This window comes from Piliocolobus tephrosceles, chromosome 20 (genome assembly GCF_002776525.5).
Source record: "Piliocolobus tephrosceles isolate RC106 chromosome 20, ASM277652v3, whole genome shotgun sequence".
Taxonomy (NCBI): Eukaryota; Metazoa; Chordata; class Mammalia; order Primates; family Cercopithecidae; genus Piliocolobus; species Piliocolobus tephrosceles.
The window spans coordinates 1,360,682-1,377,366 of record NC_045453.1 but is presented as its reverse complement, the minus strand read 5'-3'; the positions used below and the strand labels follow the sequence as shown (position 1 = coordinate 1,377,366).

Sequence of the window (16,685 nt, the reverse complement as noted above, 5' to 3'; positions counted from 1 at the left end):
AGAGATGGAGTTTCGCAGCATTGGCCAGGCTAGTTTCAAACACCTGGCCTCAAGCAATCCACCCACCTCGGCCTCCCAAAATGCTGGGGTTACAGGCATGAACCACCGAGCAGGGCCTCAAGTCACATATGTAATGTTAAATTTTCCAGTAGCCACAGGAAACTGATACAACTAATTATCATAATACATTTTATTTAACCCAATATAGCTAAAAGATGAGCATTTCCACATGAAATCAACATAAAAGATTACTGATGAATTATTTTATTTTATTTTTTTTCTAAGTCTTGGAAATCTGATGGGTATTTTACACTTACAGCACATCTCAAGTTCGGACTAGCCACACTGCAAGGGTTCAGGCCACATGGGGCTGGCGGCTATAGTAATGGGTAACGCAGCTCCAGTGCAGTAGTTCTCAAACTTCAGCGTGCACCAGCATCACCTGGAGGGTGTATGAACGCAGATATGTGATTCTGACTCAGCAGGTCTGAGGTGGGGGCTGAGATTCTACATTTGTAGCAAGGTCTTAGGTGACACTGACGCTGCTGGTCTTGGGGGGTGGTGCAGGCTCTCTGACTGGGAGCAGCCCCGTGGACTACCAGCTGGAAGGGAGTGAGGTTTCAGCTGCACCATGGATGGCTTCGACTATGTGCTGGCTCTGAGGACAGGCCCAGAGGGAAGGGAGAAGAGGACTGACCCTCAGCTCCCACCGCAGGCCATGGCCTTGTGCAGCTACTTTTACTCACCCACACTCTGCAGGTAATGCTAGCCAGGCTCAAATACTGAAGTGTCCCCACAGACAGAGGTGCTGGCGGGGCCCTAGGGCTCTCAGGGAGGGGCGGTCCTTGAAACCTAGAGTGGCCAGAAAATGGTGGCTGTGCAGGGTGTGAGAATTGGTGTGGACCCAAAGGACAAATGAAACCTTTACTGGAAAGGGATAGTGGGAGTGGGAAGACCTACTGAGCAAAGGCTTGGGGAAGGGCCAGTGACGGAGCAGGAAACCACAGCCTTGGGGAGGGTGGAAGTAAAGGATGTCCCAGAGGCAGGACTAGAAGGTATCATGGCAGCCTTCAATCGCTACTCTCCCTTCATGGGTGTGGAAGGATTTACCTACCCCAGGTCACACAGAGAGTCCAGGCCTGGCCAGAGCCCCTATCTTGGCCCCTTCCCAAGGACCCTTCCTCTTGATTCTGTACTTTTGAGTGGTGTGGGGTGCAGTGTCATCTTCTGGTGCAGTCCTATGCTTGTCGCATCTTCAGTGGTATCCGAAGGTGAGCCTTCAGTCCCTTTAGGACAGAGACCGTGAGCCATCCTGGTGTTTTTTCCTCCATCTAGCACCTGCCAAAGGACTGAGCACACAAGTACTTAATTTAAATGAACTGGTCTGCACTGTGTGTGTGAGCAGGGAGTCTATATTGTGCCACATGTGAATGTGGGGCATGGATAAGGAACATGTCACATATGTGGGTGTAGTGTGTTTACACCATGGGGTGTCATAAGGGGTGTAGGGAGTGATTACTATAGTAACTAATAAGAGAGAAATGGAGTGCGTCCACTGTGCAGGTGTACCTCTCAGGAGCACTGGAGGTGTCTGCACCTCGGGGTGACCCATAGGGGTATATATGGCGACTACACATTGGCGACTACTGTTTGGGGGCATAACAGCTGTGTGCACTGCAGAGTATCCTGTAGGGGTAAATGGATTGTCTGCACTGTAGGGATGCACCATTTGGGAAATATAGGGGGTGCCCACTGTGGGGGAACATGAAAAGTGCTGAGAATGTAGACAGAGGCAAGACCCCAGGGAGAGGTATCACCAGGAAGGTGACTGCCACCAGCTCCCAAGGAGGGGCTGCCCCCTGGGGACACCTCAGTTCCAGGACTGGTGCTTGCTCCTCCCAGCACTTGGGGACCTCCTTTTTGGGGACTAGGCTTTCAGGGCCTATAACAAATCTTCCTCTGAACGGGAATTTAATGTTTGCAGACTTTGGAGGCAACTCTGGTGAATTAAATGAACATTCAAATTTGGGGTACATAAGTAGTACATGAGTAACTATACAGTGGTTAAAGTTCCACTCCAGGTTTGGGATTCTTGTATTTGCTCTAGTAAATAGTATGGTAAAAATATCTCCCAATTGGGTGGAGATAAAATGAGAAAGCTGACTGACTGGAGAAACTCATACAGTGGCCTAGGAGGCTGTGCCACATGTCAGGACCTACTGCAGACGTTAGCCCCGCGCTCTACAGTTTGTAAAGGGCATTGTCCCAGATGCTCACAGAGTGCTATGAGGCATAAGGCAGATACTGATCATATTCCAAGTTTACTAAGAGTACAACAGGGCCGGGCGCAGTGGCTCACACCTGTAATCCCAACACTCTGGGAGGCCGAGGCGGGTGAATCACCTGAGATCAGGAATTCGAGACCAGCCTGGCCAACATGGCAAAACACCATCTCTACTAAAACTACAAAAATTAGCCAGGCGTGGTGGCAGGCACCTGTAATCCAAGCTACTCAGGAAGCTGAGGGCTGAGGCAGGGAGAATTGCTTGAACCCGGGAGGTGGAGGTTGTAGTGAGAGATGGTGAGCCTGGGCAACACAGTGAGACTCCACCTCAAAAACAAAAAACAAAACAAAACAAAAAAAAAAGGATTAAAAAAAAGAGTACAACAGCCAGAATATTGTCCATGGCTACCTTACTGGTAGGTGACAGGACCAAGGCTCCACCCTCCCAGCCAACTGCCAGGAAGGAGAGGAGGACCAAGTGCTCATGTGTCTGTCCAAAAAGCAGCCTCATCAGTGCATATGTTTTTTTCCCAATAACTCTGTGTAAAAAAGAAGACATTCACGGTGTCTCTGGACCACATGTCTGACAGATACACCATGTGTATATGGTGGGTATGTGCTCTGTGTAATTAAGTTTTCCTACGTGTATAATGGATATAAAATGTGTGGGAGGAGGATCTGCCATGTGGGAGGTGAATTTGCTGGGGGCATCTGCTATATGGTATGGCTTTACAGTATTTGCAATAACTACATTTTGAGTAATCATTTACAGCATAAGATGTGTATTAATGTATGTGTTCTGGGTATTTCCTATTTCTCTGTGCATATATTGCGTAGCGCGGGTATACACCGTGCATGACGGGTACGGGCTCTGTGTCTGATTAGTATGCCGTGTGTGTGATGAGTGCAGGCTATATGTGGAGTACATGTCGCTTATGCTTGTGTGAAGGTTATACCCTGAGTGTGTGTGATGGCTGTATTTTGTGAGTAATAGTATACAAGGCATAAACAGCACCTACGAAGAATGTGCTGTGTCTGAGGAGTGACATTGTGTGGTGATGGGTATACTCTGGGGAGGGATGTGTTGTGTGACAGAGGTACTGTATGGGTGATGAGCATATACTGTGACATATACACTGTGTGATAAGGTTACCTTGGGTAAGTGTGCATACACACCACATACGGAGCATATGTTGTATGTGTGATGGGTATCAGTGTGTTGGGTATAATGAGTAATAGGTGTATGTGGTGTATATAACGGGCTTACTCTTTTTGATGAATATATGCTGTGTGGGAGTGCTAAATACAAACTTTGTGGCATAAATAAGCACTGTGTGATCGGTACACTGTGTGTGGTTGTGTAGTGAAGTTGTCATTGCGATGGGTCTGTGTGGTGTGTATCAGGCACCCTGGTATATGCAGACCATGATGGGAATATGGGATGTGTGCCTAAGTGGGAGCAGGAAGAGAAGAGTCATCCTGCGGAGAGGGGGGATGGCAAGCAGCAGTTGGATCTTCACCTGTTTCCAGAACCCCCAGACCCTTGAGCCCACGACCACACTGTTTCAGGTTCTTCCTCAAGTTCTTCCTCAAATGCAACCAGAACTGCCTGAAGAATGCGGGGAATCCCCGAGACATGCGCCGCTTCCAGGTGGGTCTGGAGAAAGGGTTTCCCCTTGCGACCCCACCCTTTCCTGATGGAGGGGATGGGAGGGGGAAGGGAAGGCCGTGACCCTGCCACCCTGGGAAAGGCCTCCAAGGCAGACCTCTGCCCAGCCCTGTGCCTCCCCAGCCTGGTGCCTGCTGGGGGTGGGGCAGCTCCTTCTCAACTTATGCTGGCTGCCAAGGGAGGCTTCATTAGAGTCCCACTTAAGAAGATGCTAATTGTGACATTTTTACATGATTAACGACCCAGGCAATTTGCATAGCGTGAAGCGGAGAGCAGCTGCCCTTAGCACATCCCTAGCCAGCACACCCCTCCCAGTGCAGGGCGGGGGAAGAAGGCAGCCCCAGTTTTCTCCCCAGAATAGGGCAGGGGCTCCTGCTGATGGGTTCTGCGGCTGATGCTGCTCCCTCCACTTGCCTAAGACCCCATTCCTGCCTTGGAGGCCCGTGGATACAGCCCAGCATTCTGTGTATGCAAAAACAGTAGCCATTCTTTGCCCAAGGAGCCAGTTTTTTCAGGGGTCTTTATTTTTGTAGCACCTGGGGAGTCAGTTCATCTGGGGGTGTCACCTGATCCAGCTGGCCCCCTTCCACCAGCTCAGACACTGCAGGACTGAAGCCCTCCTCCTCCCAGCAGTGACCCTAAATTCCAGCATCCAGCCACCAGCCTCAAGGTGCTGGTTCCCCACCACATTCCCCTCCCGGGAGCCCCCGAGGGCCCCAGCCAGGCTGGCCTCGGCTCTCCCCGCAGGTGGTGGTGTCCACGACGGTGAGCGTGGACGGACACGTGCTGGCCGTGTCCGACAACATGTTTGTGCACAACAACTCCAAGCATGGCCGCAGGGCGCGCCGCCTGGACCCCTCCGAAGGTCAGGACCCCGGCCCAGCCCCGGCCGCCGCGGGCCCAGCCAGCCCCCAGGCCCCACCTCAGCGCGGTCCCCTGACCTGGGTCCTCTCCTGCCTCCCAGCTGCCACCCCCTGCATCAAGGCCATCAGCCCCGGGGAGGGCTGGACCACGGGCGGCGCCACCGTCATTGTCATCGGCGACAACTTCTTCGACGGGTTGCAGGTCGTGTTCGGAAACGTGCTCGTGTGGAGCGAGGTGGGCCAACCCCGCCAGTCTCCCCCTGGGCCTGGGGGCTGGGCCCTCCCCTCGCCGGTGGGGGACCTGCAGGCCTCCCCTCTCCCCTCGCAGCTCATCACGCCCCACGCCATCCGGGTGCAGACGCCCCCGCGGCACATCCCCGGGGTGGTGGAGGTGACCCTCTCCTACAAGTCCAAGCAGTTTTGCAAGGGTGCACCCGGCCGCTTTGTCTACACAGGTAAGGAGTCGGGCGGGGGAGGGGAGATCTAAGGTGCAAGGAGGGAGCCCCACCCCGCGCACTGATCTCCGTTCTTGGAGTTAGGAGTTAGCCGAGCTCTACGCTGTGGCCGCACCCCCAGGCGACGTCTGGCCACCTTCACCCATCTATGCCTGTGATCGCTCTGCTCGCAGGACCGTCTTTCCGTGGCTCTGTGTGTTTCCCTCCCTGGCCTCTGGCTCCTTAGTCCCTTCCCCGGGACAAAGTCCCCCCCACAACCAACATTCTTTCTCCCTTGGCCATCTCACCTCCTGAACACTGTGTGTTCTGCCTGCAGACCCTCCAGGGTTTAGAGCCTCTCCAAAGGGATGTTTATTTCAAAGATGCCAATGGCATCGCTGCTCCCCGAATCTTTTGAATCTTTTCTGGGTCTCTTGGTTCCCCCACGCTACCCCAGGCCTCACTCTGCATGTACACACATGCGTACATACACACCCCTTGCACGACGCCAGGGCGAAAAGTGAACACACGTGGAGAGGCAGTGTAGAACCCCCCAGCCTGGCTCTATTTGTCGCTGGCCAAGTCTTCTCCATTTCCATCCTCCCGCCCCGCCCCAGCTAAGCCACCCACTTCTCCTCTCCAGCCCACCGCAGTCCCCACCATCGCGCGCCGCCCCCCGCACCGATGCTCACCGAGCCCTTCGAGAGACACTCGGTAGTGACCCTACTTACCCTCAGGGAGCTCCAGTCTAACACGGAAAGGCTGAGCAGAGAACCGCGTGGGGTGGGTGGGGTCACACGGTCAAGGGGCTGACAATCAAGGAAAACCTCTGGTAGGGAGTGTCTGCGGAGCCCGACTGAGCCGAAACTCGAGGGCTTAGTGGGGAGGTTGACCTGGGGAAGGAAGGGCAGTTGCAGGAGAAGGAGTGACAAGGATCGAGCCCCAGAAGTGAGTGCTTTCTCTTTGCCGGGAAACTAAAGGAAATTCACCAAGTCAAAATTACAGGTGAAGGTAGGGCTTTGAGACTGGTGGATTAGATCGGGGCCAGGCTATCCGAAAAGGAGGGTGCAGGGAACAGGAAAAGGGGAAGGAGGGGGAGAAGGGCGTGGGGAACTGGGTCAGACGCACATACACACACACCCCTTGCACAACGCCAAGGTAAGCAGTGAACACAACACACGTGGAGATGCAATGTAGAATCTGGCCGCTGGCCGGATCTTCTCCACTTCCATCCGCCCCAGCCCAAGCCACCCACTTCTCCAGTTGCTTCCCTGGGGTGCATGCAAACCTCTAGCCCTCAGATGCTGCAGAGTCCACTTGAGCCGTGATAAATGGAGATTGTTAAGTTTTTTTCTTTTTTTCCTTTTTTTTTTGAGACGGAGTCTTGCTCTGTCGCCCGGGCTGGAGTGCAGTGGCTGGATCTCAGCTCACTGCAAGCTCTGCCTTCCGGGTTCACGCCGTTCTCCTGCCTCAGCCTCCCGAGTAGCTGAGCGCCCGCCACCTCGCCCGGCTAGTTTTTTGTATTTTTTTTTTTTTTAGTAGAGACGGGGTTTCACCGTGTTAGCCAGGATAGTCTCGATCTCCTGACCTCGTGATCCGCCCGTCTCGGCCTCCCAAAGTGCTGGGATTACAGGCTTGAGCCACCGAGCCCGGCCAAGTTTTTTCTTTTTTTTATAATAAACTCCTGATTTGACCAGATGGAAAGAGAAAACTCTCCATCGAGTCCTGTCCTTAGGACTATAACTCATATGTGTATACAGTTTCCCTTTTTTCTAATCACAAATGGGTGCCGGTGTGTTCATGCCAGGCGCCTAGGGCAGAGGACAGAGCCTGGCCCAGTAAATATTTGTTGAATGAACAAACGAAGGAACTGAAACTTCCCCGAACCTCGCTGCTGGGCGTGCCTGGAGTTTTCCGGGGAACTTGGGCTGGGCCTGATGGAGGGGGCTGCAGCGAGGCTCCTGGACTGGGCGCTGGCCTGCCTTTGGCGCCTGCGTCTCACCCTGGGAGTGGGGGGCTGCGGGGGAGACGTCCTCCAAACGACGCCCCACTCCCCAGCTCTGAACGAGCCCACCATTGACTACGGATTCCAGAGGCTACAGAAAGTCATTCCCAGACACCCCGGAGACCCCGAGAGGCTGCCCAAGGTACTCAGAGGGGTGGGGCGGGGCTGAGGGTGTCCTGCGGGCAAGGGGGTGAGGAGGGGCTCCCGAGGGCCCCTTCGTCGCCCCCAGGGGCTGCCCCTCCGTCCCGCTGTCTCTCCCGCTGTCCCCAGGAAGTGCTGCTGAAGCGGGCGGCTGACTTGGCAGAGGCCCTGTACGGAGTGCCCGGCAGTAACCAGGTATGGCGCCTCCGCCCTCCCAGCGCCGCCGGGCCCGGGGCTCCCCAGCACGCGGCGCCCGCGGTTGTCCCGGCCGTACCCCGCTCTTGTCTTCGCAGGAGCTCCTCCTGAAGCGCGCGGCAGACGTGGCCGAGGCTCTGTACAGCACCCCCCGCGCACCCGGGCCGCTCGGACCCCTGGCCCCAAGCCACCCGCACCCCGCCGTCGTGGGCATCAACGCCTTCAGCAGCCCGCTGGCCATCGCCGTCGGGGACGCCACCCCGGGGCCCGAGCCGGGTGCGTGCGCCGCGCCTCCCCGCCGTCCTCAGGCCCCGCCACCGCCCCTTCCCCGGCCGGCGCCGCTCCCTGACGGCCGCGCTGTCTCTCGCAGGCTATGCGCGCAGCTGCAGCAGCGCGTCTCCCCGCGGGTTCGCGCCCAGCCCCGGCTCGCAGCAGAGCGGCTACGGCAGCGGCCTCGGAGCTGGCCTGGGCGGCTACGGAGCGCCGGGAGTGGCCGGCCTCGGCGTGCCTGGGTCCCCCAGCTTCCTCAATGGCTCCACCGCCACCTCGCCCTTCGCCAGTGAGTGTCCCCCGCCGGCAAGGGAAGGGCTGGGACCGGGGAGCGGAACGGGGCTCAGCCCCGCCCCTGCCCACGGATTGAGGCGCGGGCGCTGTGAGAGTCGACCCTGGCTCAGCCCTCGGGGCCAGGCCCACCGTCCCCGCCTAGGACCTCCCCTATCGCGGGACCTCAACCCCACCCCTAGGCTGCACATCCCGGGGTCCTGGGGCCAGAGTTCTTTAGCCGTCTTTGCCGATCCGTTACGCACATCGCTTCTAGGCCTCCAGTCCCCCTGAAGTGGGCTTTAATGGGAGGCGGGCGCCCATCTGAAACCTGGGACACGGCCCCCTTCCCATCTCGCGCTGGGACTTGGGGAGGAGGCTGGCGCCGCCTGCCGGAAGCCTAAGGAAACTCAGGGCTCGAGGGAAGCCAGCTTCCAGCCGCCCCCAGCCCCGAGGACTCCAGAGGCCAGGTGGTCGTGGAGAGGATGTGGTCCCTGCGATGTCGTCCGGCAGAGCGAGCGAATTCTGTGTGATCAGACAGAATTTGAGTTTCAGGGTCCAAATCAGGAGCTGCCGGGCATTCAGCAAGTTATTTGAACTTGTTTCCTCGCAGTCAAATAGGCTCAATTCCACCCCCTGCTAAAGGTTGATCTCGGATCTGAATGTGCCACTGTGCCTAAAGCGCCAGTGTTTAATTTCGGAGTCCCAGCCCTGACTGTGGGCGCTGACCATGTCCCATCTGGCTTCTTAGAGTGGGGAGCTCAGAGCTGGGTGGACAGGTAATGTCTGCCTGTCATGAGTGAGTGACATTCTGAACGGCTTTGATGCCTTGTCATTTTACACTGCCCTCAAGACTCTTCCAACATCAAGTTCCAGATCAAGTTCACAGGTCTTTTTAGCTTAGCTATTCAGCAGACATTTATAAAGCACCCACTGTATGCAAAGCCCAGGGCTTGGGGGATCCCCCCACTCCTGTCACATGCAAGAAGCCTCCCTATCAATCATAAGAGAGGTAGTCCCTGAAGTCCCAGACGACCCTGCAGAGCTGGAGAAGTGGTGAAGGCTGTCCCAGAAGGAACTGGTCTTGGCTTTGCCAGTGGTACCCTCCCCTCTCCATGTCCCATATTTGCCATTGCCGAGACTGCACTGTCTGTCCACCAGCCTGGCTTTCCTTGCAGGGCATGTGTCCTGCCTGCTGCTGTTTCTGGCTGAAGGCTTGATCTTGGCCCTCTCTGGCTTGGGCTCAACTTCTGGGACCCAAGGCCCCAAAAGCCAGAGTCCACATAGGCCATGGCCCTCTGGCGCCCCTCCCAAGGCCCCTGCCTCTCCTGGCTCTTTGCTCAGGCCAGACTTGACTGCTCCTCCTTCCCTTCAGTTCTGGGGCAGTACCCTCACAACCTCTCTGTGGGCGCCCCCTTGGTTTTGAAGCTTTCCCCTTGGGCCAACACTAGTGGGGCCTGGAACATGAGTTCCTTCCCGCACATACACTGTGGTCAACAGTAGAGGAACACACTGCCGCAGTGTGAAGAAGCCAGCCCACCTGGGGTCTTCTGATTCAGCAAGAAGATCAAGAATTCTAGAGCTGCTTAAACCCAGCATCAGCTGGAGACACAGTAGACTTGAGGGAGGGTTGGTCCCATTTCATGATACTGTCTTGACGAAGGCTTACCCTTCCACCCCCTACGTTCAAGGTGCTTTGTGGCCCAACTCCAAGGGATGTCATTCTCATTGAGTTTCCCAGAACATTCCTGGAATGACATCAGAACTGTCCCAGCCAGAGACTCAGGGGCTGTTTGTTTGGGTCTCTCTTTGTTCTTCTACTTCAGCCACCAGCAACCCTGGAATAACTCACAACTCCCCACACTACCTATCCAAGGTGCAAAATGTGGCTGTGAGCCCTGGGCATTGAGAGATATAGTACATTTTCTGGCATTGGTCTCAAGCCCTTCATCAGGCTCTGGGGGCCTCTCCAGCTGGTAGTAACTATTGTCTTAAAGGAGATGAGGCTGAGGACATTTGGAAGAGGGGCAGCTGTTGAAGGCATTATTGTATCAAGGGAAGTAGGAGGGTCCTCTGATGCCAAAGGCAGCCTTCTTAGGCTATTGCTTTCTTCCAGGAAGCCCCACCAACCCCACTGCCTGCTGCCTGGACAATACTCAAATCACAGCCTTACCAGTCTTTACAGGAGAGAGGCAGGGAATTGGGTTCAGATGAGAATGTAGAAAGGTAGGATCCAGCGATGCCCTGGGCCTGAGCCCCCAGGAAAGGAGGCTGCAGGAAGAGGGGGCAGGCAAAGCCTGTGTGCAGGAGGCTCCCTTGCCATTCCCAGGAGGGCAAGCCACAGCCTGGGTGGCTGGGGAGTGTGAGAACAGGAAGATCTGAGGACGTAGATCCCTGCACTTTGCTTTAAATTGACCAGCTGGAAGTGAGAGATTCAGGAGACCCCCCCAGGGCCCAGGCTGGAGATGACAAGGACCTGCATTAAGCTGTAAGGAAGCAAAGTGCCCCAGGGTGCAGGGGGAGGTGGGAGAGGGACAGAGGAATAGGGGACATTGGCAAGGAGAGCATATTTGAGGAGGAAGTTGGAGTGCTGTTTGTGATGTTGGATAGAGAGGCTTATAACAGGAGCCTGTGTGTTCCCCCAAACTTCATCCCTGACTACTTGGTCCAGCTCTTCTGTGACTCCTGAACTATGACTCTTGCCTTGTCACCCCAAGGCTCATAAATGTTTCCTAGCATCTCAGAATCCCAGGGGTTTTCAGCAGAAATCCTGAAGTGGTCCAGCTGTTGCTCATCTCATTTTTGGGGGTTACCTCCCACTCTTTGGTTTTATTGAATGTTCTGGTTTTGCTTTTGTCTTAACCTGGTCTGGCCCTGTCATCCCCAGCCCCGAGAAAAGGTCTTCAGAACCCTTGAGAAGGCAGGGCTGGCCCAGGACCCTCACAGCTCCCAGTGAGGTCTGAGCCTGGTACCTGGGTCAGCAGCCCACGTGGGGCCCCAGCCAAGCTGCTCACTCTGGTGCTGTCTCCCTGTTGTGTCTCCCACCGCCTTCCCTGCTGCGCCTGCCCCTCCCCGCCCCGCCCCGGAGTCATGCCCTCTAGCCCCCCGCTGGCAGCTGCCTCCTCCATGTCCCTCCCGGCCGCTGCCCCCACCACCAGCGTCTTCTCCTTCTCGCCTGTCAACATGATCTCCGCTGTCAAACAGAGGAGCGCCTTCGCCCCCGTGCTGCGCCCCCCGAGCTCCCCACCCCAGGCCTGCCCCAGAGCCCACGGAGAAGGGCTTCCAGGTGAGTGATCCACCCTGCCTCACTGTGGCAGGAAGGAGGGGCCCTTGTGGAGCAGCTGGGCTAGAGGGGCCCACTGCATCCGCCTCTCACCAGTGCCTCATGCTGGCTGACCAGCTCTTCTTGGAGGACAGAGAGCAGGTAGCTCTGCTGGCCTCTGGCCCCCACTCCCCTGGCCTCCCAGCCTGGGATGGTCGCCACTCTGGATGCTCTCAACTGACCACTTGGCCAAGGGAAAGAGACTCAAGTCACAATTGATGAGGTCTAGAAACTACCCCAACACCCCATCCCCATCCAGCTGAGCCCAGAGCAAAGACCCTCGGAGCTGGTGAGCTGCACGCCTGTACCTGTGCCTCCCTGTGTCCACCAGAGGGTAGCACACACCACTGTGAGGGACTGGGTCGCTGACGATGGAAGGGGACTGACCTTAGACGAAGCTTAGCCCAGCTTCCCTCACCACATTGTACAGATTAGGACTTGAGACCAAGTCATCTTCCCACATCCCATTCCTGAAATGGCTCTTCCCTCACTTTACTCACGTGCAGCAGAACCTTTGAACCAGCAGAACCTTTCCTATCCAAGTGGTGATTGGAAACTCACTGGGAGGACAGAGGAAGGGACAGGCTGTGGAAAAGGAGAAGGCAACAGGATGTGGGTGGGGCGGAACAGGTCCTTGTGTATGGGGATAGTGGGGGCTGGGGCCAGTGTCTTCCCTAAGAGGCTTACAGGTGTTTTCTTCTCTGGCTAACGGATGCTTCCATGGGATCCCCTAGGACTCAATCTGGCACACAGCAGGTGCTTAATAAATAGTCGAATTATTGAATGAATATATGAGTCAGAAGGGCACCGTTCACACCCACACAGAAGGCTGCAGTGCAGTTTGTGGGGCACTGATCTGGAAGAGGTTGGGTTAGAGCACATCCTATTGAGTATTCCCCAAGGCAATAATGAGTCAGAGCAACAGAGCTTAGGAAAGAATCGGTGTTGAAATTACGTAAGTGGCTATTGAAGAATTTGTCAGAGCCTTTCATGTGCCAGGGTACATTGTGAACCTTCTAGGAAACAGGAGATGCAAATTTATTTGAGCACAAAAATGTATTTTTCCAAGAGCATCTTGAGATTAGTTTCTGGGGAATGACCTTGAGATGCAGGAAGAGACACCCTCATCATTTCCTCAGCCTGATGTGGGGGCTGATCAGGCTGGGATGCCTGTCACAAGAGCAAGGCCAGTGGCTTGGGCCCCAGAGCCATCTCCAAATCCAAGGCAGGGGCAGGTGGGGCAGCCACCAGGCTGAGGCAGGGGAGGGGGCTGTGGACAATGCTCTAGGGAGCCTTTGTGCTCCAGGGTCCCTGTATGAGAGTCCAGGGACACTGGAAAGAGGGTGGGAAAGCTCAGGGCCTGGGAGAACAACTGAGGATGATACATGTCCGCGGCGTCCCACAGAATCAACTGTTCTGGGGCAGTCAGAGCAACTAGGTGCAGCCCAGAAACTTCTGAGAACTGTGCTAATGCCTGCCCTGCACACAGAATGGGGCCCCTTCCCCCCAGGGACCCTCCTCTGCACAGCTCAGGCAGGCCTGTGATGGTGACTCAAATAATAACAGACTTTTGTGCCAGGGAGGGCGGGCAAGGGAGCTGCTAGGTGACCCATCCAGAGGGTAGAGGGTAGCCCATCTTCAGGGAAGGACTTGCCCAAGCAGGGTTTGAAGAAGGAGGCAGAGGTCCTTAGTCGGGGAGGAATGCCCTAGATAGAGAAGACCTTGGGCCAAAGGTGTGGGGGTGGGAAGGCAGAGATTTGGAGCCCACGTTCAAAACATTAATAACTTAACATGGCCGAGTACAGTGGCTCACACCTGTAATCCTAGCACTTTGGGAGGCCGAGGTGGGCAGATCACTTGAGGTCAGGAGTTCAAGACCAGCCTGGGCAACATGGCGAAACCTCATCTCTAAAAAAAAATACAAAAATGAGCTGGGTGTGGTGGCACATGACTGTAGTCCCAGCCAGTTGGGAGGATGAGGTGGGAGGATCACTTGAGCCCAGGAGGTCAAGGCTGCAGTGAGCCGAGATTGCGCCATCGCACTCCAGTCTGGCTAGCCTGGACAACAGAGCAAGACTCTGTCTCAAAAATAAATAAATACATAAATACATAAAAACATAACATACAAATATATGCCAACGATTTATTTAACTCATTAATGAGGGACATAACAGGATGACAAAGCAGCTTAAAGTAGACGGTGAGAGACTGAAGCCAGTAAAACAAGGAGGGCTGAAATAAGATTGCTGGCTGCAAACTGCTTCTACAGAGCAATAAACTTGTAACCTTCCTCTGGGGATTGTCTTTTCTACCAATGAGAAATCATCTGCCATTTCTCAGCCTCCTCCAAGTGAACGTCCATCCAATGAGCAAAGCCTGGGCCCTAGCCAGTAGTGTGAAGTCAAAAGACGTCACATGCCCCAGAAAAAGATGACTCTTAAGGTGGGCTTATTTGATAATGTTCTAGGTTGACTTCCAAAGGATACACAGTTACTTTTTTTGCCATATTTCCAAGTTTTGGATATTTTTTCTTAGGTGTGTCTGGAGCTTAGAATGTGAGGAATGGAGAGAACAGAGGGTCACCGATTTCTCCTGCCAGCAAGGAGAAGCATGGGAGGGAGTCAGGCAGGGGTGGGGAGTGGTGGAGTGATGAATTTCATAGGCTGGGGAGGCAGACAGGATGCTGCTGTGGGTATGTCAGTACTCCTAGAGGCTGGCCTCTTTCCTCTTCTGCCCTGGTACATGTCCATGTGCTTGAGGAAGCAGATGGGCCCTCTGAAGGAGGCCACCCTGGGAGAAGGAGCCTGGGGTTGTCTCTGTCTTGAGGGAGGTGGGGAGCAAGGGCATGGGCTGCATCCCCTGAGCATCTGAGAGGCACCCTCATCCCTGATCTGCAGTGGTGCCCCGGGCCAGAGCTAGGGATGGCTGACTGCCTTCAGAAAGTGCTATATCGCCTGCCTGCCGTCTTCAGCCCAGAGAGTGACAGGCAGGTGGCTCCCCGGGTGGCACATGGCTTATGACTCCTTTCTCCTTGACTCTTGCAGACCAGTCTTTTGAGGATTCTGACAAGTTCCACTCTCCAGCCCGGGGGCTTCAGGGCCTGGCATACTCCTAATTACGGTAGGTCTCTGGCTGGGTCTGGCCTCCCGCACCCCACCTGGCCCTGAGATGGGCTTGCTCTCTAAACACCTTCATCCCATGCTCAAGCCTCCCCACTAGCAGCCTCACAGGGCTGGGGAGCTGGGGTCCAGGTCTTCCTCCCCAGGGCCCATCCAGACAGCTTTGTGAGGTACATAGCCCACCCCAGTAACCCAAGCTGACCAGGTAAAGTGGCTTCGTGTCCCCTAGCAGCCAGCCTTCCTCCCCGACCTTCTCTCCCTCTCTCGCCCCACCAGGTCTGCAGCTGTTGTTCCCATGGAGCCCGGACTGGAGGTCCCTCTGGGATTCACAGCCACACCCTGGATGGTGGCACAGACAGATGCAGGGCGGGGGCCATGGGCAGACCTCAGCCCATGAGTGGAACGGGGAGGGGCCTTCACCCCATGCTCAAGCCTCCCGCTAGTAGCCCCACAGGCTTCTCTCGCCTCCCTGTCTTGGGGTGGTCAGAAGCCCCAGCACTGTGCAGATGCTTTTGGCAGTAGAGCATCCCAGGGAGGTGCTGGGATTCTGGGCCTCGCTGTCTGGGTCTTGGTTCCTCTGAAAGAGATGGATCTTGTGCAGACAAGGGATGTCGGGTGAGGGGAGCATGGGATGGGGACTGTGGGAAAAAGGACAGCTCAGGGAGAAGTGACCTGGAAAGGTCCTGTTTGCATCTGACCCATCTCAAGTGGCCCAACATCCCAACTTCTGTGCAGCGAAAGGGCAGTGCCCCACAGCCTGGGGAGGCCTGCCCAGGCTCCCATGGAGCTTCCAACAGCTGCTTCGCCCCACAGCTGCCCCCACTTCCTTTGAGACCTGCACTCTCATGCTTGCCGCATCATGCCTCCCTGTGGGGGCTTTGGGCATGGAGGAGGCAGAAGACGGGGTGCCAGGCCTCCTGTATTTGGATGTCTCATGGACTCTGGCCCACACACTCACAATGACTCTGGCTGGCCCCATGCAGTGGGCCCAGCTGCCCCCAGGTGGCCTCACATTCTGCTCTGCTAAGTTTGGAGAAAACAGAACAATAAACCAGATGCAGGTGGTGCCCGCCCGGCCTCTCACCTGCCTCCTTGGTGTGAGTTTGCTTTTCTCAGCAGCCATTCAGCAGCTCTAGGGGCAGCTCCAAACCCTGCCCCCAGGAGCCCTCTTGCGCCTTGGGCTTTTTAAACAGCCCCAGAGTTTGACTACGCAAGTATTCCCTGCCCCACGTCTGTTCTTGGGGACTGTTGGGGGAGGGGGAGCAGGCTAGCAGGCCTGAGCTCTGCCTGGGAGCATAATAGGGCCACTGAGGACTCAGTCGCCCAGCTCTCTGGTCAGGACCAAAGTGGTGGTTGTCCAGACATTGCTGAGAACCAGGACAAACCAAACCAAATTTGACCCAAATGTACAGAGGCTCAGAAATTAGATCCAATCCAACACAGAGGCTGCAGGGCCATGCCTGGGCTGGGTGGGGCAGCTTGTGGTTTCCAGGGCTGTTTATCTGAGCCACACCCCAACCCCATCCCACCCTACCGCCCCCAGGCCTAGGCACCTTATGGCTCACCTGTCTCAGAGTTTGGGTGGAAGGAGGGTAAGGAGGCAAGATTCCTATGCCCATTCACTCCACCACCCACCCCTCTAGGATGGGTCCCAGTTGTCCCCTGAGATATGTCCCCTGGATGATTGGCTAGCTGTCTGACCCTGAAAGCCACTTTTTTGACCTATGATCCAGTGAGCCCCGTGTCTAGCCCCAGGCCTCAGGCTTTCCTCTTTCTCTTCCTGGCCATGCTCCTGGCCTCTGGCCTTTGGACACCCTGGCCCTCTCAACCCATGCGTCCATGACCTGCAAATGCAACCTTCTGGACAGGCACACTTGCCAGGGCAGATGGGCTGGTCTTGTCTTTCAGAGTCCTCCACTTCTTTCTCTGGTGTTCTTGGCCAGCACCTGGGATTCATCTCTCCTGGACACAGGGCAAGAGGTCATGCTGCTTTCTGGTCATCCGGCCCCATTCTCAGTCCTTGTGTGGCCTCCAGCTCAGAGCACCAAAACCCACGCCCTGCTTTATTTGGCTCTGAGCAGCTCCTGTTGCCCAGGGCCCTCCCAGCTGAGGT

At 55.8% G+C, this 16,685-nt stretch overlaps 1 protein-coding gene across 1 annotated transcript in view; it reads left to right on the top strand.

Annotated features, from left to right (window-relative positions):
- Positions 1–15,673, top strand: part of EBF4 (EBF family member 4) — a 68,974-nt gene extending 53,301 nt beyond the window's left edge. Inside the window, exons 8-18 of the mRNA XM_023220206.2 lie at positions 3,854–3,935; positions 4,701–4,818; positions 4,918–5,051; positions 5,145–5,271; positions 7,309–7,397; positions 7,526–7,591; positions 7,690–7,867; positions 7,962–8,150; positions 11,220–11,417; positions 14,498–14,573; positions 14,849–15,673. Of these exons, the coding sequence (XP_023075974.1) occupies positions 3,854–3,935; positions 4,701–4,818; positions 4,918–5,051; positions 5,145–5,271; positions 7,309–7,397; positions 7,526–7,591; positions 7,690–7,867; positions 7,962–8,150; positions 11,220–11,417; positions 14,498–14,568 (1,252 nt within the window). The 3' untranslated portion in view covers positions 14,569–14,573; positions 14,849–15,673. The remainder of the gene's footprint in view (positions 1–3,853; positions 3,936–4,700; positions 4,819–4,917; positions 5,052–5,144; positions 5,272–7,308; positions 7,398–7,525; positions 7,592–7,689; positions 7,868–7,961; positions 8,151–11,219; positions 11,418–14,497; positions 14,574–14,848) is intronic.
- The last annotated feature ends 1,012 nt before the right edge of the window (positions 15,674–16,685 follow it).